Source organism: Zophobas morio, unplaced genomic scaffold (assembly GCF_036711695.1).
Source record: "Zophobas morio isolate AGI-343-1 ecotype UQ-CSIRO unplaced genomic scaffold, CSIRO_AGI_Zmor_V1 ptg000016l, whole genome shotgun sequence".
Classification (NCBI taxonomy): Eukaryota; Metazoa; Arthropoda; class Insecta; order Coleoptera; family Tenebrionidae; genus Zophobas; species Zophobas morio.
This window is the reverse complement of record NW_026972121.1, coordinates 4,553,644-4,581,200: the sequence shown is the minus strand read 5'-3', so window position 1 is coordinate 4,581,200 and position 27,557 is coordinate 4,553,644. Positions and strand designations below refer to the sequence as shown.

The 27,557-nt window shown below is 32.2% G+C and overlaps 2 protein-coding genes and 2 long non-coding RNA genes across 7 annotated transcripts; 1 reads left to right on the top strand and 3 right to left on the bottom strand.

The window, feature by feature from the left end:
• Positions 1 to 1,559: 1,559 nt before the first annotated feature.
• LOC135129608 (kynurenine aminotransferase-like) lies at positions 1,560 to 3,300 on the bottom strand. 2 transcript variants are annotated; one of them, XM_064056808.1, is made up of 7 exons: positions 3,146 to 3,300; positions 2,948 to 3,098; positions 2,665 to 2,901; positions 2,365 to 2,614; positions 2,153 to 2,319; positions 1,759 to 2,109; positions 1,560 to 1,710 (listed from the first exon to the last, which is right to left on the bottom strand). In XM_064056808.1, the coding sequence occupies exons 1-7, from the start codon at positions 3,208 to 3,210 to the stop codon at positions 1,657 to 1,659; spliced, it is 1,275 nt and encodes a 424-aa protein (XP_063912878.1). In that variant the 5' UTR covers positions 3,211 to 3,300; the 3' UTR covers positions 1,560 to 1,656. The 2 variants fall into 2 exon arrangements, with proteins under 2 accessions (XP_063912878.1, XP_063912879.1); XM_064056809.1 differs by having other exon boundaries at positions 3,151 to 3,232.
• LOC135129602 (uncharacterized) lies at positions 3,300 to 8,769 on the bottom strand. 2 transcript variants are annotated; one of them, XM_064056798.1, is made up of 3 exons: positions 8,485 to 8,769; positions 5,020 to 5,250; positions 3,300 to 4,972 (listed from the first exon to the last, which is right to left on the bottom strand). In XM_064056798.1, exons 1-3 carry the CDS (start codon positions 8,506 to 8,508, stop codon positions 3,338 to 3,340), a joined length of 1,890 nt encoding a protein of 629 aa, XP_063912868.1. In that variant the 5' UTR covers positions 8,509 to 8,769; the 3' UTR covers positions 3,300 to 3,337. The 2 variants fall into 2 exon arrangements, with proteins under 2 accessions (XP_063912868.1, XP_063912867.1); XM_064056797.1 differs by lacking the exons at positions 3,300 to 4,972; positions 5,020 to 5,250 and adding an exon at positions 5,288 to 8,307 and having other exon boundaries at positions 8,485 to 8,767.
• Positions 8,304 to 14,252, top strand: LOC135129612 (uncharacterized). 2 transcript variants are annotated; one of them, XR_010280616.1, is made up of 2 exons: positions 8,304 to 8,414; positions 14,018 to 14,252. It is a non-coding gene; the product is annotated as an uncharacterized LOC135129612 (long non-coding RNA). The 2 variants fall into 2 exon arrangements; XR_010280617.1 differs by lacking the exon at positions 8,304 to 8,414 and adding an exon at positions 8,768 to 8,841.
• A 7,836-nt stretch (positions 14,253 to 22,088) lies between these two features.
• LOC135129466 (uncharacterized) lies at positions 22,089 to 24,676 on the bottom strand. Its single transcript, XR_010280584.1, has 3 exons — positions 24,021 to 24,676; positions 22,709 to 22,871; positions 22,089 to 22,607 (listed from the first exon to the last, which is right to left on the bottom strand). It is a non-coding gene; the product is annotated as an uncharacterized LOC135129466 (long non-coding RNA).
• Positions 24,677 to 27,557: the final 2,881 nt, after the last annotated feature.

Genomic DNA, 27,557 nt, shown 5'->3' with positions numbered 1-27,557 from the left:
TCAATTATTCGGATTTCGGTTTTTCGGTTTTTCAATCTTTCGATTCTTAAAATTTTTTAATTTCTCGGTTTCTCGATCTCCCAACACTCCAATGTTTCAATTTTTCGATTTCTGGAGATTTCGATGTTTCTTTCGATTTTTCGATTTTTCAATTTTTCGACTTTTTAAATTTTGGTTTTCTCGATATGTCGGTTTTCCAATTTTTCAATTTCTCGATTTTTCAATTTTTCAGTTCTTTGTTACTTCCATTATTCAACTTTTCGATTTTTTTATTGGTTCTTCAATTTTTCGATTTTTTAATTTCTCGATGAGGGTTTTTTGATTCGATTTCTTGGCTTCTCGGTTTTTCGATTTTAAAAATTTTTTGACTTTGGGATTTTTATATTTTTCGATTTTTCAAGGTTTCGATTTCTCAATTCAATTTTCGGGTTTTTCAATGTCTGGATTTTTACATATTTAATTTTTTTTCTACTTTCTATTTTTAATTGTTTGCTTTAAATGTATCTCATGTTGTTTGTACTTGTACGGACCACGTTGCCTTGGAATGTTCTTATTTACGTCAAAAATGTTTCTTAATAATTTAGCTTCTTTAAATTGCTCGCTGCGCTCGCATTCTAAGCTAAACTATACAAAAAAGAACTTTTTTTTACAGTTCAGTAGGTACCTCAAATGTGATTATGAAAGAATCTCAGCGAAGCTATCTGGGTTTGTTGGTAGTAACAAATTTCTAATCTTGTTACTTTAAAAATCGGCTCTTAAATAATAAGTAAATGTTTTTACGTAAACCCTCGTTTTAAAACTTAAGATTGATTGATATTTCACTTGTAGATTTACTAGTGATGTGTAAATATTAAGGTTTGTGATAAGTATTTCAAAAATGTCACACCTAACTGATAAGTACAACTATATAAATATTAGCTAGTTGTATGAAAAATGGTAGCGTTTTGTTCATTTTTTTGGCTGCTTTTTTATACGTGCCATGTTGATCAATCCTGGAGCCACAAATTCTGTTATTTCTTTAACTTGGCTGGGGGGCGTTCGGCAAAAAGTTTTGAGGTTATTATTGGTTTGGTGTGAACAAGGCTTGTTGTTGTGTAGATCCACCTTATTTACTATGAGGTTTATTTATGTGTTTTGTTGGTAATACATTTTCATTGATTAGTTGATAAAATAACTAATGCTCAAATTAGCACCTATTTCAGGTTTTTGTTTCAGAAATGAATTAATTAACATCGATAATGCTAAAATGCTTAAAACAAGAACCCCTTGGTCTCTTCGGTACTGAGTACATAGTTTTAGAACTGGATAATGGAGGGTGCGACTTGGAAGGCTACATCTTCTGTATAGTGGGTTGCCGACAGGATAAATTTTAAATAGATAATGACTTAATCGATGACATCATCATCAAATTTTGTTACCGCGATATAGTCATTAGTTTCTGTAATCACTAAAATGAACTAGCAAATCACAGCACAAAACATTATTTTAAAAAATGTATAGTTTTCGAACTGGCCACTGGAGAGCGCTACTTGAAATGTCTATTAAATTTGTATAGTGGGTTGTCGATGCGATAATTTTTTTATTAATAATAATAATAATCATCAATTATTTAATAGTAAATAAAAGTTCCAGCAAAAACTTTTCCTTGAATACATATTACGACTTCCACTTCTTCAAAATTCTGGCAGCCTCTTCCAAATTTTCGTGTTTCTATAACAATCATTATTTAACACAAAATTGTGTTTATTTCTTTACTACCTTGAAGAAGCAATATCGCACAAAATTTTCAGCTAAACTCTTATCCCTCTCGGTGTAAAACGCAGACGGTGGTATCCCCTGCAAACCCAGATTCTTGGTCATCCACTTGGTAAAACGATAGTCCTTCCATTTATCCTTTTCCGAACTCAGATCAATCTGGGACTCCAGTGGTGTCCAGTCCGCCACCATAAAATAACCACCTTCTGGAACCGTGGGCTTCATTCCAACCTCACTCAAAACCTTAACCATAAAGTCCCTCTTAACCACCAGCTCCGACGAAATAGAATTAAAATAAGAATCATCCCGATCTAGACATTCGAGCTCCTTTTCCAACCCAATAGCTACAACTTCCTTCAGAACCAGTGAGTGTGTTTCTGGAAACGTGAAAGCAAACCTGGATGGGTGTATTCCCGGTGTAGACAGAATTCTGGTGGACCATTTGCAAATTGTAGAGCAAATTAGAGGGACCATAGGCCCATCCTAGCTTCCACCCAGTGACACTGAAGGTTTTCCCAGCCGAACCAATAGTGATAGTCCTGTCCCACATTCCAGGAAGAGTAGCTAAAATGAATAGTCATCATGGTAACACCAGCGTAACTAACCTACCGATTCGTATATGTTTGTTGGGTTTGTAGACAATCCATTCGTAGACTTCGTCAGAAACACATAGAACGTTCCACTTTTTGCACAAATCCGCGATGTGTTGGAGTTCTTCAAGTTTGAACACTTTGCCGAGGGGGTTGTGGGGGTTATTTAGCACAAGTAGCTTGGTTTTGGGGGTGAAGAGACCCTCGAGTTCGTCTTTGTCGAGGGTCCAGTCACCAGAGGTAGGTACTTGATTGGGTGGAAGATCTTTCTACAACTCCAAGTGAGTTTATTTTTTAACTAAGTGGGGTGTTGCATTACTAGTCGCAGAGGGATAAATTTGGGGACGCCTCCAGCCATTTTGACCATCGGCTCGTAACACTCGAAGAAGGGTTCAATGATGATGACTTCATCCCCTTGGTCTACGTGGCCAATTATGGTCGAAAAAAGAGCTTCGAAGGCTCCAACGGTGGTCAAAATTTCGGTTTGAGGGTTAATTGGGCGCTTTAGTAGTCTAGAGTAGAGTTGGGAAAGGGCGGACACAAGTCGAGGGTGACCCTACAAGTCATCATTGACTCTCTTTTAGTTTCAACTATATCCTTACATAATCCCGAGTGTACTGATGGAGAAGACAATCACCACTTTTAGCAATTTGGGCTAAAGTTTGGGTGACGTAGTTCGGAGGAGGGTAGTCTGGGAACCCTAGCCCTAAATTCAAGGGCTTGTAGTCCTCAGCTAGCTGGACATACTCTATCCTGGAAAAAAGAATACATCAAGAAACCAAGAAGGGTGTAAATTTTACCAAACATTTTTCTGCGTGGGGGTGAGTCTAGAAGGCAACTTGAACTTTTCGTCAATTATGGACATTGCAGCGGCTCTATTGTAACAAGAATAGAGCGACTTGGACAAACAGTGATAAGTCGAGCGGAGATAAGTGATAATAATTTAAACACTGATAACATAAACAGGAGTCATTTATTGTTACTTAGTGTGATTACAGTTGTGGTGGCACGTGAATATAAGTCGGTTCATCGTCTACACTAACCAGATACTTCAGTTCGTTCTCAGTGCTTCCCTCTCTTTCATTCAAGTCCTGTGCCACCTGTCGGATAACGTCATCACCAACAACTATAGTATTGTCGTCAATCTCGTTCGTCATCGGTACCTGAACATTCACAAAAGAATAATCATCGAAAAGTATGTTCAAAAAAGCATCAGGACTCAGCTTCTTCAAAAAATCACAATTCAACTCGTCGATTTCTTTCAAACTTACTTGACAGTTCAACTTCACCACTTTTATCTTCTTTGAAAGAATCTTCTCCAAAACCGCGTTTTCAAGAAGTTTGAGATCAGACATGTTCAAAAACACTTTTAGTTTTTCAGAGAAGTACCGATGATCTGGTTTGAGATCAGTGGTTATCACAACCTTCAAAAGAGAGTTTTCTTGTTTGAGAAAAGTTACAACGTCGCAGATGAGACGGAGTTGTTTGTGGTCTTGGGCTCTCAGAATCAAGGGTGTTAGGCCTGATTTCCACAAAGCTAGATACAAGAATTTGAGAGAACCGTCGTACCCAAAGAGTTTCTTTTTTAGTCTTTCGTTGGTTATATTTTCGGTGTCGATTTTGACTTCATGGAAGATACTCAAAGAGTAGTTAATTTCTTGTTTCAGAACGTGATTAATACCTTTGTAGATTTTTGTAACGATATCTTCCTCGTGTTTAAGGACCGTGATATCAAATTCTTTGATTGAGTCGTTCCACAAATCTAAATTTTTCTCTTCGATTAGGTCATGCGGAACGACCAGAAAGGGTGTCAGCAAGATTTCTGCGATTTTCACCAACACGTTTTCTCTGGTTACTTTCAGACCACGTTCGTGTTTTTTAAGGACCTTGTCGGTCTTAAATTTGTATCTAACGTACTTGAGCAATTCATCCGAAATGTCAAAGTCGATATTCAACTTATCCTTGATGATTGTGTCAATGAAGAGCATCATTTCCGATCTTCGTTTCTGTTTGATGTACATCTGGAACTTCGACAAGTCTTCATTAACACTATCGTCTCCATGGTTCACCATCTGGAAGGTACAAACATCATCAGCATCGTCCGTCGTGTTGAACAAATCCTTCTTCTTGGATTTGGACTGCTTGATTTCAACTTTCACCCCTTTCCACGATTCTTTATCATCGGATTGCCACTTCTGGACATCACTCTCGTCGTAAACCACTTCCGGGTTTTTGTCAACCTCGACACTCGACACTGTGTACAATTTAAAATTCGTGTTGCCGAAATCGTCTTTGCGGTTTAGTTTTTTCAAAATTTCGCACTGTTCTTTAAGGCTGAGTTTCCCAAACTCCGCGGTGAGCGCAACCGGGGTGTACTTATTCTTAGTTTCGATTTTCTTGCAGCGAATTGCTTCGATTGTTTTTTCAGGGTGGTCAAACTCGAAGACGATATCTCCAAAATCGTTCCACTTGTCGTTGTTAACCGAGACTTTGAAATCTTTATTGGTGTTCAGAGCGAATCGGACTGCCAGAAATGTGGTCAAAGTGTTGATGTAGTGTCGGTTTTCGTTGGAGCCTGGACGAAGAGTGTACACCTCGGTTTCGCCCTCTTTCATGGTTTTGACGATCTAAAACAACATGTGTTAAAAATAATTTAGAAGATTGTTTTTCTAACCTTGCTGATTTCTTTTTGTTGTTCAGCTAAGATGTGTGTCTTGGTGGTTTTGTGCTGCTTCCAGTACCCTTTGGGGAACTTTTCCTTGCATATGGTGCATTCGGTTTCTCCGTACTTCTGCTTCTGGGCTTCTATGTGTTTGAAAGTTGTTCTGTGGTCTTTCAAGTTTTTGCTAAGGACGATTTCGCCGCAGACTTTGCACTTGGTTTCATCATTCTTGGTTTCGTCACTCTATGGTAAAAAATGTCTTAGACAGTTAAACACAACGCTTTAATAAAAATATATTTCATAAAAAATAATTACAAATCATTGGCACTTTGTCACAAAAACATAATTAAAGCCTCAAAATTCAACAACTTTTCACATTTTCATTTCTTGCATTCTATACAAATTTTTGACGATTTCTTCTATCACCGCCTTGTCTAAAACTTGCTTCTTCCGCCAGCATTCCCCGCTTCGTTCGTTCGTTTTCATCTTCACGTAGTTGCGCAGCTTCTTCAAAATATTCGGCCTTTTCGTCTTCTTCGTCAACATGAAGTCCAAATTTTGCTTTTCTTCTTTGGTCAGTATTTTCCTGTCGTTATCGTCTACGGTTATTTTTGACTCGGGTTTCAAATCCTCGTACTGGAACACTTTTGCCAAAATCTCCATGAAGCGACTACTTTTGAAGAAAATGTGCATTCTGAGTACGAAACCGGCCCTTTTGACTTGCTCTGACAAAGCGGAGTCCTTGTGAAGATCGCCCATGTCGATAACGAGCAAACCAAGAAGCAAGTTTTGGAGAATGATAGCTAGAAACAGTACGAATAAGATGAAGATAAATTTTGAAAAAGATTCCTTGTGGGGGAAGTCGTGGTAGAGATTTGGGTCTGTACTATTGTTACCATTGTTGTTTTCCTGCTTCCAAGGGGTCTCCATATAGTCCAAGTTTCCAGTAAACAAAACAACCGTCTCGAAAATCTTGTTTGGTATCTCGGTTTTCCAGACTTGGTTCTTTTTGGCAAAAAGTATATAGAAACAGATGGCAAAAGCCAGGAATTGGATAAAATAGAAAAATATGTATCTAAGATAGAAAACGATCGTTCGGAGTATAATAACGTATTTGGAGCAAGCTGGAACGTTCTCTAGTAGGAAAAAAAGAACCACGTTTGAGCTCAAGATTGACAAAACTCGAAAAACGTCATTCCATTTGGTGTCAAAAAAATACATCATAAGGGCAAAAACGATGAACATAAGCTCGAAATAATTACTAGTTTCTTGCCGATATAATTTACAGTTGGCTTTCAACTGTAGAAGTTCTTTTACAATGAAAGTCACTAAAAATATGGACCCGAAAATTGAAAGGTAAGGACAATGAATATCATTAAAGCTAAACAGAACGTACAGATGTAAGAGAAGGTAAAATATTCCATAGAAAACTACGCTCAAGTGGATGTATTGAACCGGACAGCCTAATATCCTTAGTTTCAAATTTTCCCAATGTCGCATAATCAAAATTTTGAAAACCAGGTGATTGAGACTCCCTTTGACTTTCTTAGACGACAAAAAAGTATCAAAAACCGGGTAAACAGAACCGTCTTTGAGAAAACTGTCACAGTTGATATTTACATCTGTTCCCTCTTGCTCCACACAGTCGTCCAGATGGCTGTGCAGCACTTCTGGATCTATTTCTTCTATAACTGACTTTTTGCCTGACTTACAAAAGCAGATCTTCCAGTGGGTGATTTTAGTTTCTGGATCTTTCTCTGTGGAGTTTTTACAACACCACCAAGACGTCTGACTCTTAGTGTCTTCATCTTCACTAGTCCAACACAACGAATTCGGGAATTTTAGCAACAGAAGTTGATTTTCTGGACTGATGATTTTCGCACCTAACTTAAGCAACTCGGACAATTGAGCTTCTATTTTTTCATACGAGTTTTGGAAACTTTCGTCTAGTACTGCGTCTGGATCGTTGGTTTTGAGTTTTTCTTCGTTTGCTCTGAGCGTGTTAAATTGGTCGAGCAACCAGCTCAAAACTACTGCAAGAGTGTTGTTCAAATCGATGCTGCGAGAGTGATTTTTAAGTAGTTTGACTAAAGCGGTACAGATTTTGGGGTATGGTGGTGGTTCAGCGTCGGGTTTGCTTAAAATGAGTGCTACCATAGGGTAGTACCCTTTGATGATAGCTGCTTCCAGGATGGAATGATCTTGTTCAAACTTTCGTAACGTGAAATAGGGATTAGCTCCATTATTGATCAAATGTTGGATGGATTTTCCCATTCCACTTTCACAAAAAACGTTCACTAGACGATTTGACGTGATATCTTGACCATTCTGGTCACAATCATTGCTCGCTTTATCTTTATACCAGAAGATCAAACCTCTGCGAAAACAGTATTGTAACAAAGTACAACTAGAGTTGTTTACGTTGTCACCATCCAAGTCGTCAACAAAGTCACTAATTTTTCCACCATTGTATTCCAAGAAGTTATCTTCATCGCCGGATTTTAGGAACGAAAAAAGAATCTCTTTGGGTGATCTCGAACCCAAACTTGTTGGTAGTTTCCCCAACCCTTCTTTCCCTTCCAATAGTTCTCGGGCCGTCTTTCCAGACACCGCGTCTTTACAAGAATCTAAATCTATATCACTTTTCTCCAGTAACAACTTCACCACGCCAAAATATCTACGTTTGATAGCTATCAAAATAGGAGTTTGGTTCCAGAAGTTCGTATGGTTGATATCAATCTTAGCGTCAATCAAAACTCGAGCACTTTTAGTCACGTTTTCTTCTTCTTTGCTGATGATTTTCGCCATCCTTGTGTCCGTTCCGTTCTGGCACGACACGTTGAAACTTTGACCCAAGGTTCCATGTTCAAGCAAAACGTGAAGAGCATTTTCTGATAACATAGTCAAAGTGTTGACTCTGGCTTCACCTAGTTTATCACATAGCGCTTGTAATTTATCAGGGTTTGAGGCATAAGCTGCGTAATGTAAAGCCTCCCATCCGTACCATGTTGTGTCAAGGTAGTCAGTAATGGCACCTTTATCCAACAGGAGTTTGACCGTTTCATGGTTCACTCTTTTAAATTCAGCTTTTTCTTCACAAGCTAGCAATAAAATCGGTTTTTTTAAAACACCGTTTTTGTGGTCAACACTATTCAAGACAACAGAGTTCAAAAAATGCTCTTGGATGTTGTTTTGGATGACTTGCTCCCTAAAAGTGACGAAGTCGATATTTGGGGATCTTAAGTATATTCGTGTTTCGCTCTGTGGAGTGTTTGCACCACTGTTTACAAGCCCTTGAAGCTAGAAAAGAAAATCTCTATAAATATTTAAATCGAACTGATAGTTCGCTAAAAATAGACTTAATGACGTCACGCTTCACGTTGGTATTTGTTTAACTAAACCCATGCGTAAGTACACAAAATATTCACTGAAAACGACCAAAACAAAAGATTATCTTGTATTTTCATAAGTACTTACTTCACGAGAGTTTCCAACATCCATGATAACCTCCAAATTGCACCACACCTTTTTCACTAGGAAGATGTATTATTTTTATCACAGTCGAATTGCGTTTGTACTAAATTAATGCACTAATTTATCTGCTAATCAGTTTTAGTGATAGGTTAAGAGTTACATGGCAGCAGGAAGTGGACGTTGCTCTCGAGCCGATGCCCGGCCGGCTCTACGGCTGCAGTCCTGCTGCCGTATGACCTTCGTGGAAAAACCGCATCGATTAGGCGATTCTCCGAACTTGAGTCACGCGTTTGTCAATTCGTGAAGTGTCACAATAGAATCGCTTAATCTGTTTTATCGTTTTATTGCAAATTTGTTGAGGTATTTGAGATTGTTTACTGGAGAGGTTGTGGGAAAGTCCGTGTCGTCACGATGAGGGGACTCGCCACGATTATTGTTTTGATTTGAGTTTTTTACAAGAATCGACGTTTTTAAGATTGTGGTTTTTCAGGTTGTCGTATAAAACTGGTGTAAAATAAAAATCCGGGGATATACCTACAATGGTCTTTAGTACTTATTTTATACGATAACATACTCCTACAACGAAAGTAAGCATTCGTTGTTGAAGAATCCATGTTGAGTTTTTACCAAAAGTTTTCAGTTTATTTATTCTCAATTTTTCGATTACTCAGTTTCTCGATTCTTCAAATTTTCGATTGATTGAATTTTTCATTTTTCGGTTTCTCGGTCTTCCTGTGTTTCAGTGTTGGATTTTTCAATTTTTCAATTCCTCTATTTTTCAGGGTTTAGGTTTTTAGACTTTTAGATTTATCGGTTTTTCGATTCCTTAATTGAGACTTTTCAATATTAAATTTTCAAATTTTTCGATTTTTCGATTTCTTGTTTTTTACTTTTTCGATTTTAATATCTTAGATTTTTCAATTTTTCACTTTTTCGATGTTTCGATTTCTCAATTTTTTGGTTTTTCGATTCTTCAATTTTTAGCTTTTTTAATTTTAAAATTTTTAAAATTGTAGATTTATAGATTTTTCAGTTTTTCGAATTCTATGTGTTTCAGATAATTGATTTTTCAATTTTCCGAACGTTTAAATTTTACAGTTTTCGATTTTAGGACATATTGATTCGATTTCTTGATTTCTCCGTTTTTCACTTTTAATAATTTTTCCACTTTTCCATTTTTCAAAGTACATATTTCATTTCTCAGTTTTCCAACATCTCAATTTTTAAATTTTTCGACTTTTAAATTTTAGTTTATTCAATTTTTCGGATTTTGATTTTTCGTTTCTCCCTTTCCCGATTTCTCGTGATTTCGATGCTTCGATTTTTTAATTTTTTCAATTTCCGATTCATCGATTCTGAACTATTTCGGTTTCTCAATTTTTTATTTTTTAGCTTTATTATATGTATATATTTTTCGTTTTTCCAATTTTTCGATGTTCCGATTTTCTAAATTTTCGATTTTTTAAATTTTGAATTTTTCGATATCTCGGTTTTTCGATTGATCATTTTTTTTATTTTTAAAATTAACTTTTTTCAGTTTTTCGAATTTTTTATTTTTTAATGTATTGATTTTTCAATTTTTCGATTTTTTAAATTTTAGATTTCGAGTTTTCAATTTTTCGATTTGATGATTTTCTATTCGGTTTCTTGACTTTTTGATTTTTTAGTTTTAATAATTTTTCGACTTTTCAATTTTTTGATTTCTCGATTTTTCAAATTTTTGATTTCTTAGTTTTTCAACATTTCAGTTTTCGGAATTTTTCGGCGGTTCGATGTTTCGATTTCTCCTAGTCTTCAGTTTTTCGATATTAATTTTTCCATTTTTAGAGTTTTATATTTTTCGATTTCTCGATTTTTCAATTTTTCAGTTCTTTGATATTTCTCTTTTTTATTTTTTTTGATTTTTTAAAATTTTAGTATTCCATTTTCGATTTTTCAACTTTTCGATTTTTTGATTTTTAAATTTTAGTTTTTTCAATTTTGCGGTTTTTCAATTTTTCGATTCTTCAAGTGTTTGTTTTTTCAATTGTTCAATGTTTCGATTTTTCAATTTTTCGAATTTCGATTTTGAACTGTTTCGATTTGTTAATTTTTCGAATTTTTGACTTCTCAACTTTTGGATTTTCGATCTTTTGATGTTTCGTTTCTCGATTATTTATTTTCCAGTTTTTCGATATTCCGATTTTTCAATTTTTCCATTTTCCAGTTTTTGGATTCTTCAATTTCTCGGTTTTTCAATTTTTCAATTATGTGATTTTTTTAACTTTTCGATAGTTGTTTCTATTTCTCGATGCTTCAGTTTTTCGATTTTGATTTTTCAATTTTTAGAGTTTTACATTTTTCGATTTCTCTACTTTGCAATTTTTCGTTTCTTTGATATTTCTATTTTCCATTTTTCGATTTTTTTCAGTTTGATTTTTCATTTTTTCGATTTTTTAAATATTAGCTTTCGATTTTTCGTTTTTTTTTTTAATTTTACCACTATTCGGGTTTTCGATTTTTCGTTTTTTCAATTTTTCGATATTCCGATTTTCCAAGTTTTCGATTTGTGAAATTTTGGATTTTTCGATATATCTCGGTTTTTCGATTGTTCATTTTTTCTATTGTTAAATTTCACTTTTTTCAGTTTTTCAAATTTTTTATTTTTGAGTTCTATTGATTTTTAATTTTTCGATTTTTCAATTTTTCGATTTCCCGATTTTTCAATTTTAATAATATTTCGACTTTTCGATTTTTAGATGTCTCAATATTTCAAGTTTTCCATTCCTCAATTTTTCAGCAACTCAGTTTCGGAATTTTTCAATTTTTGGATTTTTAAAATTTTGGATTTTCCGATTAGTTGCTTTTTCAATTTTTCTATTTTTCAAAATTTCAGTTTTTCGATACTTCGATGTTTCAATTTCTCGATTCTTCAGTTTTCGATTTTAATTTTTTAATTTTTAGAGTTTTAAAATTTTCGATTTCTCTATTTTTCAATTTTTAGATTTTTTAATAGTTCAGTTTGATTTTTTATTTTTTCGATTTTTTAAATTTTAGTTTTCGAGTTTTCGATTTCTATTTTTTTTTTAATTTTACGACTGGTCGCGTTTTCGATTTTTCGTTTTTCCAATTTTTCCATGTTCCGATTTTCCAAGTTTTCGATTTTTGAAATTTTGGATTTTTCGATATTATCTTCTTTTTTCGATTGTTCAATTTTTCTTTTGTTAAATTTCACTTTTTTCAATTTTTACCAATTTTTTATTTTCCAGTGTATTGATTTTTCAATTTTTCGATTTGACGATTTTTTTATTGTATTTCTTGACTTCTCGATTTCTCAATTTTAATAGTTTTCCGACTTTTCGATTTTTAGATGTCCCAATGTTTCGAGTTTTCTATTTCTCAATTTTCCTGCATTTCAATTTTTGGAATTTTTCAATTTTTGGATTTTTCGATATTCTAATTTTCGTATTTTTCAGTTTTTCGATTTTGCAGTTTTTCGATTCTTTTGTTTCTCGGTTTTTCGATTCTTTTGTTCTTGGTTTTTCAACTTTCCGACTGTTCGATTTTTCAATTTTTTGATTTCTACATTTTTCGATTTTTAAAGTTTAGTTTTTTCAATTTTTCGATAGTTGGATGTTTCGATTTCTTGATTTTTCAATTTTTTGATATTTGTATTTTTGAATTCTTCAAATTTTTTCAGTTTGATTTTTCATTTTTTCGATTTTTTTAAATTTCAGTTTCTGTTTTTTCGATTTCTCGTTTTGTTTTTTTAAATTTACGACTGCTCAGTTTTTCGATATTTCGTTTTTCCAATTTTTCGATGGTCGGATTTTCCAAATTTTCGAATTTTGAAATTTTGGATTTTTCGATTGTTCAATTTTTCTATTGTTAAATTTAACTTTATGCAGTTTTTCGAATTTTTTATTTTTCAGTGTATTGATTTTTCATTTTAGTTTTCCATTTTTCAATTTGACGATTTTTAATCCGATTTCTTGATTTCACGATTTTTCAATTTTAATAATTTTTCGACTTTTCGATTTTTAGATGTCTCATCAATGCTTCAAGTTTTCCATTTCTCAATTTTTTAGCATTTCAATTTCGGAATTTTTGAATTTTTGGATTTTTAAAATTTTGAATTTTCATTTTTTCGATTTTTTTATATTTCAGTTTTTGTTTTTTCGATTTCTCGTTTTGTTTTTTTAAATTTACAACTGTTTAGTTTTTCGACTTTTCGATGGTCGGATTTTCCAAAATTTTCGATTTTTGAAATTTTGGATTTTTCGATATCTCGGTTTTTCGATTGTTCAATTTTACTATTGTTAAATTTCACTTCATCAGTTTTTCGAATTTTTTATTTTTCATTGTATTGACTTTTTAATTTTAGTTTTCGATTTTTTAATTTTTCGATTTAACGGTTTTTTGATTCAATTTCTTGACTTCTCAGTTTTTCAATTTTAATAATTTTTCGACTTTTCGAGTTTTCAATCTTTCGATTTTTTAAATTTTATTTTTTCAATTTTTCGGATTTATATTTTTCGGTTTTTCAATTTTTCGATTCTTAACATTTTCGATTTTTCAATTTTTCGATTTCTTGATATTTCGACCTCTCGATTTTTCAATTGTTCAATTTTCCGAATTTTCGATGTGTCGATTTTAAGCTATTTTGATTTATCAATTTTTCGATTCTTTTATTTCTCGACTTCTTAAATTTTGGATTTTTTGATATCTCGGTTTTTCGATATATCAATTTTTTTTTAAATTCTAGTTTTTGATTTTTGAAATTTTCGATTTAACACTTTTTTGATTCAATTTCTTGACTTCTCGGTTTCTCAATTTTATTAATTTTTCGACTTTTCGAGTTTTCAATCTTTCGATTTTTTAAATTTTAGCTTTTTTAATTCTTCGGATTTAGATATTTCTGTTTTTCAATTTTTAGATTCCTAAAATTTTTGATTTTCCAATTTTTCGATTACTTGAGCTATTTTGATTCATCAATTTTTCGATTTTGACTTCTCGACTTGTTAAATTTTGGATTTTTTGATATATCGGTGTTTCGATTTTTCAATTTTTTGATTTTCAAATTTTAGTTTTTCATTTTTCAATTTTTCGGTTTGGCGGTTTTTTGATTAGATTTATTGACTTCTCGGTTTTACATTATAATTTTTAGTTTTCGATTTCTCAGTTTATCAATTTTTCGATATTCCGATTTTTCAGTTTTGACAATGGTGAATTATTTTTATTAACACCTGCACATGCTCGCTGCGCTCGCATTCTAATCTAGTTCTAAGCATGCCACTAACTGTTTTTCCAAAAATCGCCTCTTAAATCATTAAATGTCCGACACGTCAACCTTCGTTTAAAAATTCAAGGCTGATTGATACTTCACTTACATATTTATTAGCGATATGCAAATAAAAAGATTCGTGATAAATATTTCAAAAACGTGACACCTAACTGATAAGTGCAACTATATAAACCCAATTCTGACCCAAATCACCTCAGTTCCTAAAAATGTACAAGCTCGTGGTCCTTTTATTAATCCTTGGTACAATTTTAGCACAAGACACTCACTCAGGGATGTGTCCGCAGGCCTTTTCTGGCGCCAGACGCAAACCAACCTCTGACTGCGCCGAGCAGAAGTGCAAATCTGATGAAGACTGCGCCAAGAACGAGAAATGTTGCTACACTTACTGCGGAGGAACCGTTTGCTCAACGGTCGTTTACGTTAACAGAAAAACTTAAAAACAACTGCTGTCTTAAAAACGTATCAATAAAGTGAATTATCTGTGTAACACCGCCCACAATCACTTAAAACCTCAAGCCCCGCCTACCGCAAAAAGGCGCGAATTTTAAAAACCACACAAAACTTAACCTTGTTGTGCATTTTAATGACCTTATTTTTCAACCTCGACCACACCAATAACATAAATATCCATTTGTAAGGCGAAAACAAACATATTTTTTGCACGTCAAGCACTTAAAATTATCTAACACAATAAATTCGTTTATGTAACATTATTTTCAGGTGCACAGAATAATCAAGTTTTGACGTCGCGTTTCCTGCTTGCTTTAAATTATGAAAAATAATTCAACAAAGTTCCCCGAATTATATTTTTTTTAGTATACATATGTATGAAACTTATAAATACGTGCGATAAAGCTTACTTCGAGGGATATATAAACCCATGATTCGACCAATCTTGACCAGTTGGTATTGTTTTTTAAAAGCACGAAACCAACAAAATGATGAAAATCGTCGTCGTGGTGCTACTAGTTGGCACTATTTTAGTACTTTCAGAAGCACAAGAACATAGTGGTCAGTGTCCCGTTGCTTTTGCAGGAGTTCAAACTCAGGATTGTAAGGAAGAAAAATGCAAGAGTGACAACGATTGCAAGAAAAATGAAAAATGCTGCTCCAATTTTTGCGGAGGGAAAATCTGCCAAGTACCCGATTTTGCAAATTAAGTCAATCTATATACACTTCTATTGTTTCTAATAAACAACTTGATTGGTGTAGGTTAAATGTGTAAAGTGTATAAACCCCGCCTACGATCTTCAACCCAAGCCCCGCCCACCCAACCCGGCGCCAAATTCAAAAATCAAAAACTAGAATTTAAAAAAAAATTGAAAAATCGAAAAACCGAGATATCAAAAAATCCAAAATTTAAGAAGTCGAGAAATCAAAAAATCGAAAAATTGATTACTCAAAATAGCTTAAAATCGATACATCGAAAATTCGGAAAATTGAACAATTGAAATATCGAGAGGTCCAAATCTCAAGAAATCGAAGAATTAAAAAATAAAAAATTTTAAGAATCGAAAAATTGAAAAAACTAAATTTTAAAAAATCGAAAGATTGAAAGCTCGAAAATCATTAAAACTGAGAAACCGAGAAGTCAAGAAATTGAATCAAAAATGCGTTAAATCGAAAAATTCAAAAGCCAAAAACTAGAATTTAAAAAAAATTGAAGAATCGAAAAACCGAGATATCAAAAAATCCAAAATTTAAGAAGTCGAGTAATCAAAAAATCGAAAAATTGAGAAATCAAAATAGCTTAAAATCGATACATCGAAAATTCGGAAAAATGAACAATTGAAAAATCGAGAGGTCGAAATCTCAAGAAATCGAAGAATTGAAAAATCAATAATTTTAAGAATCTAAATCCGAAAAATTGAAAAAACTAAAATTTAAAAAATCGAAAGATTGAAAACTCGAAAAGTCGAAAAATTATTAAAATTGAGAAACCGGGAAGTCAAGAAATTGAATCAAAAAAGCGTTAAATGGAAAAATTCAAAAATCAAAACCTAGAATTTAAAAAAAAATTGAAAAGTCGAAAAGCCGAGATATCAAAAAATCCAAAATTTAAGAAGTCGAGAAATCAAAAAATCGAAAAATTGATAAATCAAAATAGCTTAAAATCGATACATCGAAAACTCGGAAAAATGAACAATTGAAAAATCGAGAGGTCGAAATCTCAAGAAATTGAAAAATTGAAAAATCAAAAATTTTAAGAATCTAAAAATTGAAAAACAGAAATATCTAAATCCGAAATATTGGAAAAACTGAAATCAAAAAAAAAAAAAAAATAGAAAGATCGAAAGCTCGAAAATTCGAAAAATTATTAAAATTGGGAAACCGAGAAGTCAAGAAATTGAATCAAAAAGCGTTAAATCGAAAAATTCAAAAATCAAAAACTAGAATTTAAAAAAAAAATAAAAAATCGAAAAACCGAGATATCAAAAAATCCAAAATTTAAGAAGTCGATAAATCAAAAAATCGGAAAATTGATAAATCAAAATTAGCTTAAAATCGATACATCGAAAATTCGGAAAATTGAACAATTGAAAAATCGAGAGGTCGAAATCTCAAGAAATCGAAGAATTAAAAAATAAAAAATTTTAAGAATCGAAAAATTGAAAAAACTAAAATTTAAAAAATCGAAAGATTGAAAGCTCGAAAATCATTAAAACTGAGAAACCGAGAAGTCAAGAAATTGAATCAAAAAAGCGTTAAATGGAAAAATTCAAAAATCAAAACCTAGAATTTAAAAAAAAATTGAAAAGTCGAAAAGCCGAGATATCAAAAAATCCAAAATTTAAGAAGTCGAGAAATCAAAAAATCGAAAAATTGATAAATCAAAATAGCTTAAAATCGATACATCGAAAACTCGGAAAAATGAACAATTGAAAAATCGAGAGGTCGAAATCTCAAGAAATTGAAAAATTGAAAAATCAAAAATTTTAAGAATCTAAAAATTGAAAAACAGAAATATCTAAATCCGAAATATTGGAAAAACTGAAATCAAAAAAAAAAAAAAAATAGAAAGATCGAAAGCTCGAAAATTCGAAAAATTATTAAAATTGGGAAACCGAGAAGTCAAGAAATTGAATCAAAAAGCGTTAAATCGAAAAATTCAAAAATCAAAAACTAGAATTTAAAAAAAAAATAAAAAATCGAAAAACCGAGATATCAAAAAATCCAAAATTTAAGAAGTCGATAAATCAAAAAATCGGAAAATTGATAAATCAAAATTAGCTTAAAATCGATACATCGAAAATTCGGAAAATTGAACAATTGAAAAATCGAGAGGTCGAAATCTCAAGAAATCGAAGAATTAAAAAATAAAAAATTTTAAGAATCGAAAAATTGAAAAAACTAAAATTTAAAAAATCGAAAGATTGAAAGCTCGAAAATCATTAAAACTGAGAAACCGAGAAGTCAAGAAATTGAATCAAAAATGCGTTAAATCGAAAAATTCAAAAGCCAAAAACTAGAATTTAAAAAAAATTGAAAAATCGAAAAACCGAGATATCAAAAAATCCAAAATTTAAGAAGTCGAGTAATCAAAAAATCGAAAAATTGAGAAATCAAAATAGCTTAAAATCGATACATCGAAAATTCGGAAAAATGAACAATTGAAAAATCGAGAGGTCGAAATCTCAAGAAATCGAAGAATTGAAAAATCAATAATTTTAAGAATCTAAATCCGAAAAATTGAAAAAACTAAAATTTAAAAAATCGAAAGATTGAAAACTCGAAATGTCGAAAAATTATTAAAATGCAAAAAGATTGGTGGTGACTGTGACACAGTGTGTTTCGTGTGTGATTAAATATCCCTGGAATGTGGTTGAAATTTAATCTGAAGTTGTGAGTTTTGTTTAGTTTCATTATTTGGCTTGTCTTGCTTTTATGAGCGTAGTAGTCGTCCAAGAGCTGCTGCTTTTATTACTTTAATTTGTAAAATTAATTTTGTTGTTTACAAATTTAGTTCCCAATTTCGCCGCATTTTTGCGAATTGCAGGGAGAGCTGTGGTTGTCTTCTGGCAACCACAGGTTGCGCAAACGCATAACGCTATTGGCTTCTGTTGTGTCAGTTGTAATAATTTAATAATGACATCTACTGGCTCATGTCCGGGTTGCAATGATCCTGTATCAGAATCTAAATCAGTGGCATGGGGCGGGAACTTCAAAGGATTGAAATGGGCATGCGTTTTAGTACGGGGAACAGTCCACGAGAGGCGCTGGCGGCATGTTTTTAAATTTAAAACAATATCTATGAAAATAATAAATAAAAGCGCTTCGGTTACTTTGACAACTTGAAACGTCAAAAATTAATTATCGTCTCGATTCCCGTGCTTTCCCAACCGTTCTGTTCTGCTATCTTGGTCTTTGAGCCACAGTTTTTCGATTAATTTGCTCTGTTAGTTTTGTTTTCGTTACTTTTATATATATTTTTGGTGTTCGCGTTCTCTTTATTCTTGTTTTGTGTTGCTGTTTGGTGTTTCTTGTTTTACTGTTTGTTCCCCGTTCAATTAAGGACTTTATAAGGTAAAAATATTTGTTTAATTTGAAGATATGGAATTTTATTATTAACTATTGCAGTTAGAGGATGGTGAAGTACCGCAAGTGTGCCGTTGTAACCTGCGATGATCGCCAATCCCCGCGACATCGCTTTCCAAATCCCCGTAAATTCAAAAGCCGTTTTGAACGATGGATTGAGCTTTGCGGAGATAAAGATCTTCATGTTAAGAATGCAGACCTGGTGTATCGCTCCCACCGTATTTGTGACAGGCATTTTCTTGTGGAAGATCGGTCGTCTAATATGTTACTGAAAAAGGATGTGTTGCCAAGTCTTTTTTTGCCTCTCCATTTTCCTGTATCAGATTCAAATTTAGATCCTGTTTCTTCTCAAGAAGACACGGTTGCAGGTAAAATTTACATATTTACGTATTTCTCTCTTTTTCATGGTGAAATAAAAACTACATTTTGGCGAATCTACAATTATTTATTATTGCAGACCCCATAAATGATCCCGCTTCCGAGCAAATCAGTCCCGATTCCATCCCAGTTCCATCCTTGAGTGAAAGACGCGTTTTAAAAAGATCATCAAGCTCTGCATTGGTTAACGAAGTTCCTTCAAAAATCTTAAAAATCGCAGGAGTTACGTACAGCAAAGAGCTTCCTGAAGAAGCAAAAAAACTTTACAATTTAACAAAAAAACTTAGGAGAAAGGTATGTCGCCTTACAAAAACCAAAATTTTTGATAAAAAAAAGCAATTGACAAAAATTTCGAAAGAAGAACTAGTTGAAAAGGTGACAGCGCCTTTGAATCGGACGGTTGCAAATTTCGTAAAGACCCAGATTAGATTAGCCGATGTGCATCCTAATGGTAGAAGATATACGTTGGATGACAAAATTATGGGTCTCATCTTGAACAAACAAAGTAACAGAGCATATAAACTCTTTTCTAAAATATTTCCTATGCCTTCGAAAAAAACTATAATGGCCTTACTCAATAGAATACCGATTAAAGCGGGTTACAATGAGGCACTATTTGACAACTTAAAAGCAAAAGTTAAAGGCTTAAAACAGCAGGAAAAACTATGTGTCCTAATGTTTGACGAAATTTCCATAGAACCACATATATCGTTGAACACGCATTCAAAAGAGTTTGAAGGGTTTGAGGATTTTGGAGAGAAAAAGAGCGAAAAAATTGCTGATAGGGCTCTCGTTTTCATGATTAAGGGTATAAAAAGGGAATGGAAACAGCCCCTTCTGTACACCTTCTCCAGCGGTCCGGTGAAAACAATAGATTTGGCGAGAATAATTAAACAAGTTGTAAAACAATGTCAAGACGCAGGATTAAAAATTATAGCCTCAGTAAGTGACCAAGGGACGAATAATCAGGCAGTGATTAATTTTTTAATGAAATCTTCTATTGGAACTAATGTTCAAATTGGAGACAAAATCAAATTTTTTAAAATTAACGAGCAGAAAATAATCCACATATATGATCCTCCGCATCTTCTTAAAGGAATTCGCAATAATGTCTTAAAATATAAACTAATTTGGAAAATACAAGACAAAGAACCATTAAGTGCGCAATGGTCAGACATCCAGAAAGCATACCAACTAGACAAGTGTTCGACCGATCTACGTGCTATGCCAAAACTTACCGAGGGTCATGTTAATCCCAAAAAAATTAGGAAAATGAAGGTCTCATGTGCTGCACAAGTTTTTAGCCATACAGTTGCATCGGTTCTGGGACTAATGACAAAAATTGGAGACAGTGGCTTAGACGAGGAAGCGATTGGCACTTCTAAGGTCCTTAGTTTTTTTAACAAATTGTTTGATAGTGTAAACGGAAGGGTGTTAAAGCCCATGAAAAGGAATTTTTTGAGATGTGCAGTAACAGAACGATCCAAACATTTAAAGTTCTGGCAATGCGCGAGAAATAATCTACGAAATATGCATTTTGAGAAAGGAGGCAAAAAGTTTATCCCGCCAAGTTTAAAAAATTGGGAAATCACCTTAAATGGATTCGAAGAAATTTTCAAAATTTTGAAAAGTAATGGTTTAACGTTTTTTAAGCCTCGGGTTTTCAATCAAGACCCGTTAGAAAATTTTTTCGGCCAAATTCGTCAACAAGGAGCTCGAAATACAAATCCTACGGTTACCCAATTTAAAAATCATTTTAAAACTCTTTTATTTAATAATTTAACTACCACTCATTCTATTTCTGCAAATTGTGAAATTGATAATTCCGAAGAAATTCTAACGTCCGTCAGACAATTTATAACGCAAGGCCTATCTGAAGATGACGAAACCGAAGAAATAGAAACAATTGACGAAAATTTATTGATTAACCCGGGACCGGAATTTTCTTATATAGATAAAATTAGCATGGGCTACGTAAGTGGTTTTGTTGTTAAACAATTGAAAGGAATAGAAACATGCATAAAATGCGAAAAAAATTTAACAACAGTAAACAAAAATGAGTGGCATGATCTGGTTGTTGCGAAAGAATTTAAAGATTCGGTTCCCAATCAATTGAAATATTGTACTCCGAAGCTTATTATAGGTTTAAGTTCTTGTTATCACGTGCTACAAAAACTAACACCAAAATATTGCTTCAAAAAATCTGGATATGAAATATTGAAAAATTCTGTGAAAATGAATGTGAACTTCGAATTTAACGATAATTGTGAACATATGTGGGACATCAAAGAATTTCTAATATCAAAATTCACAGAGTTAGTTTGTTATAATTGGGCCGCTGGTATTAATAAAGTTCTCAGTGGCAAAGATGAACGAAACCGCCATCGAAACCACGACGCCATATATATCGCAGCCAAGAAATATTACGAAAAAAGAAAAAAAAAGTGAGTAAACATTGAACATTGTTGAACATTATACATATAAATTCTGTAATTAAAAAAATTAAAGCTAATTTTCTGAAATATGCATGTTGTTTTATTAAAAAAATTATGTGGAACAAAAATTAAAATAAAAACCCAGCAGGCTGTAACCCTGGTTTTGTTGGGGAACAGCCCACCAGAGGCCGCTGCTTTCTCTGTCCTTTTGTCAGTATAAGGAGTTGCCTATCTATTACAAATATTATTATTATATTATCTATGATCAGTGGCTTGTGACGTTTGTAAGTCCCGTTCTCATTATAATTGCATTGGTATAAATCCTGAAGAAGCTCTTATTTTTAGCCGAATTCACCTTCGTTCACACCATCTTAAATTACTTTGTGTATCTTGCATTGAGATTTTTAATTCTCCACCTCTTTCTCCTTCGGAAGACTCATCTAATACAGAGAAAAATCCATTGTTTAAGTATATACGTAGCATTATTTCACATGAGCTTGACCCCATACGATCAAAATTAGACTCAATTACTCATTCTATCAACAGCAATACTAACTTAAATGTTGATCGTTTGACCTATGCTGATAAATTAAAAAACACCTCGGAATCAAGTGTAATAATTAAACCTAAGAACGCAGCTCAATCTTTAAAACAAACGAAGTCGGATGTTTTGCAAACCATTAAGCCGCTTACTTCAGATATTGAAATAAACAAAGTGAAACCTGTCTCTAGTGGAGGCTTAGTAATTCACTGCGCTAATAAACATCAAAGTGAAAAGCTGGTTTCCATCGCTGACAATAAACTCTCTGATAATTACAGCATAAAAAAGACTGCCACTATTCTTCCTCGTGTACGTATCGTTGACATTCCGGAGGGTCTTGATAAAGATGAAATATCTAATTATGCTTTAACTCAAAATCCACATCTTTTTACAGAAAAATCTATATGTCAAGTTCAAAAAATATATTCTACTGCTAAATCTAAAGATAAATTACAAGCTGAATGTCTTGTGGACCTTGAATCGTATAAAAAACTTCTTGACTCTGGACATCTTCTTATAGGTCTGAATGGTTGTAGCGTATTTGATGCTGTAACAGTTTTAAGATGCTTTAGGTGCAATGGGTATAACCATGGTGCTAAACAATGTAAAAAAGATCAGTCTTGTCCCTTGTGCTCTAAATCTCATGAAATTAAGAACTGCGCAGCTGATAAGAATAAGGATTTATGCTGTTCCAATTGTCTTCATCTTCGGAATTCTCAACATTATGATATTGATGCTTCCCATGCAGTTTGGGATTATAAGAACTGTTTTGCATATAAGTCTGCTAACGCCAAGCTGAAACATGATCTGTTCAATCTAACAATTGATATAGATACCCCAAAAACTTTATCTACGGTCCATGGGTCTTCGTGACTAATTAAACCCTTGCTAAGTACACTTCGTACACCTCATGAATTGTCGGATTTCTGTGAGATAGAATATACTGTTGAACCTGAAATCAATGATGTGTCTGTATCAAATAGATCGTTATCAGATCTGTTGATTTATTATCAAAATGTCCGGGGGCTAAAAACTAAAATAGACTACTTTTACCCTAACACATGTGATGATCATTTTGACATTATTTGTTTGACTGAAACTTGGCTGGACTCTGGTGTTTCTAATGGTGAACTTTTTTCTTCATCCTATCATGTAGTACGCTCTGACAGAGATACAAACTATACTGGTCGATCTAGAGGTGGCGGCTCATTAATTGCTATAAATAAAAAATTTAATTTTGAAACAATTGACCTTCAGTTACCTTTACATTTGAAACTTATTGATGTAAGTAGTTGTAAATTAATTTCTGTCGCTTTTAATATACTTATTCTGAATTTATATGTACCTCCTGATATATCGATTACTGTATTTGAAAAACTACTCGATTTTCTTGAGCAAAAGCTTGTTCATTTTAATAATATAATAATAACAGGTGACTTTAATGTACCGAAATTTGCCAGTCAGGAGATGGATGATAGTAAAAGTCAATTACTACTTAAGTTTATGTCGTATCTAGGTCTAGTACAGTGTAATGACGTTATGAACATGAATAATAGACTTCTTGATCTTGTACTTGTTAGAGATATTAGCGTGGTTATAACAGAAGATAGTCAACCTTTAAGTAAAATAGATATGCATCATCCACCGTTATCAATACAAGTAATATTTAATAAAGAGTTGTTTGTAAATTTCCCATATTCCGATAAGTTTAATATGTACAATTTCAAAAAAGCTGATTTTTGTAATCTCTATGATCAAATATCAAAGGTGAATTGGGATTTCTTAAGAAATCATACGAATGTAAATGACAAATGTGCTGCATTTTATGATAAACTATATTCACTAATGGATGAGTATGTCCCTACATACAGAGGAAGTAATAACAAATTCCCTAAATGGTTTACAGCTGAACTCAAGCAGAATATTAAACAAAAAAATTTCTATTTTCGTAAATTTAAGAAAACCAAACTTCAAATTGATCGTCAAAAATTTGAGGAATTCAGGCGTGTATCAAAATTTCAAATTCGTAGAGACTATCAGGCTTATCTTAATGTTGTTCAATCAAGTGTTACAAGTGATCCTAAAAATTTTTGGAATTTTGTTAGGGACCGGAAAAATCATACTGCAATACCAAGTAGAATTATACGTAACAGTAATGAATATCAAAAACCCCAAGATATTGTGAACCAGTTTGGCGAGTATTTCTTTTCGGTTTTTAGTAGTGCAAATAAGTATACGTATATTGCGGACCAAATGAAATCCCCACATAACACCCATGTGCATGTAGCTGTAATTACTGAGGATGACATTTTTAAAGCTATGAAACGTATGAAATCAAATTGTTGCTCCGGACTCGATGGCATACCTGCATTTTTCTTGAAAGATTGTATGCCCATATTAGTGCAGCCCCTGCGGTCCATATTTAATTCGTGCATATCAACAGGTGTATTTCCTTCTGTTTGGAAGGAATCACGGGTATATCCGGTGCACAAAGGAGGAGTCAATTCAGACGTTGTAAACTATCGTCCCATTTCAATTCTATCGAATTTTGCTAAACTGCTGGAAAGTATACTTTATGATCATATCTATCCCATAGTTAAGAACAATATTACTATTAAACAACATGCATTCATGAGAGGCCGATCCACTTTGACAAATCTCTTGGCTGTGACACAATACTTATCTGAAAATGTTGACATGGGGAAACAAGTGGACGTTATTTACACTGACATAGCAAAAGCATTTGATCGGATTGTTCATAAGATTTTAATAAAGAAACTTCAAGACTTTGGCTTCTCTGACGCAATGATATCATTATTTACATCATATTTGCATGAAAGAAAACTCAGGGTGCTTTACAACGGATACATGTCAAAATTTTACGTCCAAACATCAGGAATACCTCAAGGCTCAAACTTAGGGCCACTGCTATTTTTGCTTTATATAAATGATGTTGTTGATGTTGTAAAACACTCTGAGTGTGCACTGTTTGCTGATGATTTGAAAATCTATAGAACTATTACAACATATGAAGATGTAAAACTACTACAAGATGATATTGACAAGGTTTTAAAGTGGGGAGAACAAAATGGCCTTCTTCTAAATAAGGATAAATGCTTGGTGGTGTCATTTAGTAAGAAGAACTTGCAACTTCAGCATGATTACATTATAAATGACAGAGTTATATCGCGTTCTAGGACAGTCAAAGATTTGGGTGTGGTTTTTGATAGCAAACTTAGCTTTAAAGAGCATGTAGATAAAATTGTTACTTCCGCACTTAAAGTTCTCGGTTTTATAATCCGCAACTGTAAATCTTTTAATAACATAATTGCATTAAAATGTTTATATTACGCAATAGTACGGTCGAAACTGGAATATTGTTCACTAATATTTTTTCCATATTATGCTTATCAATCTACATTGTTGGAAAATGTACAGAGACGATTCCTAAAATTTTTGCATTATCAAATTTACTCTCAATATCCCGTGCATCATATTGATCAAAACCAATTATTAATACAATTTGATATACAATCTTTAAGGCAACGAAGAATTATGCAATCAATAGCATTTATTCATAAATTAATTCATGGCGTAATTGATGATATGACAACTTTGAACCACATAAGTTTTATTGTTCCTCGGCAAAATTCTCGTTTTTCAATCTATTTTCAATTACCCCGATGTCGAACTAATTTAATGTTGAAATCACCGATATATATTGCTTGTAAAAATTGTAATGCGATTTGTGAACAGTGTGATATATATGTTGAAAAGTTAGGCTCTATAAATAAAAAATGTAATACAATATTTAAAGGGGTTTTATAAATTATAATTACTTAATTAATTGATGAAAAAATTGTTAGTAATTGTCAGTAATTTAGAGCTTGTTTTCAGATTAGATAACTTGCATGCAATATATATGTATATAGTTTCAGAAATGTTCATTTAATCGAATTTAATCTAATTTAATTTAATTTAATTTAATTTAATTTTACTTATTTTACTTATTTAATTTAGATATAGTTGTCCTGTAATTGGAGAGATCTGTTGGGCAATAAACGTATTTATTTATTTATTTATTTATTTAAAATTGAGAAACCGGGAAGTCAAGAAATTGAATCAAAAAAGCGTTAAATGGAAAAATTCAAAAATCAAAACCTAGAATTTAAAAAAAAATTGAAAAGTCGAAAAGCCGAGATATCAAAAAATCCAAAATTTAAGAAGTCGAGAAATCAAAAAATCGAAAAATTGATAAATCAAAATAGCTTAAAATCGATACATCGAAAACTCGGAAAAATGAACAATTGAAAAATCGAGAGGTCGAAATCTCAAGAAATTGAAAAATTGAAAAATCAAAAATTTTAAGAATCTAAAAATTGAAAAACAGAAATATCTAAATCCGAAATATTGGAAAAACTGAAATCAAAAAAAAAAAAAAATAGAAAGATTGAAAGCTCGAAAATTCGAAAAATTATTAAAATTGGGAAACCGAGAAGTCAAGAAATTGAATCAAAAAGCGTTAAATCGAAAAATTCAAAAATCAAAAACTAGAATTTAAAAAAAAAATAAAAAATCGAAAAACCGAGATATCAAAAAATCCAAAATTTAAGAAGTCGATAAATCAAAAAATCGGAAAATTGATAAATCAAAATTAGCTTAAAATCGATACATCGAAAATTCGGAAAATTGAACAATTGAAAAATCGAGAGGTCGAAATCTCAAGAAATCGAAGAATTAAAAATTAAAAAATTTTAAGAATCGAAAAATTGAAAAAACTAAAATTTAAAAAATCGAAAGATTGAAAGCTCGAAAATCATTAAAACTGAGAAACCGAGAAGTCAAGAAATTGAATCAAAAATGCGTTAAATCGAAAAATTCAAAAGCCAAAAACTAGAATTTAAAAAAAATTGAAAAATCGAAAAACCGAGATATCAAAAAATCCAAAATTTAAGAAGTCGAGTAATCAAAAAATCGAAAAATTGAGAAATCAAAATAGCTTAAAATCGATACATCGAAAATTCGGAAAAATGAACAATTGAAAAATCGAGAGGTCGAAATCTCAAGAAATCGAAGAATTGAAAAATCAATAATTTTAAGAATCTAAATCCGAAAAATTGAAAAAACTAAAATTTAAAAAATCGAAAGATTGAAAACTCGAAAAGTCGAAAAATTATTAAAATTGAGAAACCGGGAAGTCAAGAAATTGAATCAAAAAAGCGTTAAATGGAAAAATTCAAAAATCAAAACCTAGAATTTAAAAAAAAATTGAAAAGTCGAAAAGCCGAGATATCAAAAAATCCAAAATTTAAGAAGTCGAGAAATCAAAAAATCGAAAAATTAATAAATCAAAATAGCTTAAAATCGATACATCGAAAACTCGGAAAAATGAACAATTGAAAAATCGAGAGGTCGAAATCTCAAGAAATTGAAAAATTGAAAAATCAAAAATTTTAAGAATCTAAAAATTGAAAAACAGAAATATCTAAATCCGAAATATTGGAAAAACTGAAATCAAAAAAAAAAAAAATAGAAAGATTGAAAGCTCGAAAATTCGAAAAATTATTAAAATTGGGAAACCGAGAAGTCAAGAAATTGAATCAAAAAGCGTTAAATCGAAAAATTCAAAAATCAAAAACTAGAATTTAAAAAAAAAATAAAAAATCGAAAAACCGAGATATCCAAAAATCCAAAATTTAAGAAGTCGAGAAATCAAAAAATCGGAAAATTGATAAATCAAAATTAGCTTAAAATCGATACATCGAAAATTCGGAAAATTGAACAATTGAAAAATCGAGAGGTCGAAATCTCAAGAAATCGAAGAAATGAAAAAACAAAATTTTTAAGAATCTAAAAATTGAAAAACAGAAATATCTAAATCCAAAAAATTGAAAAAAACTAA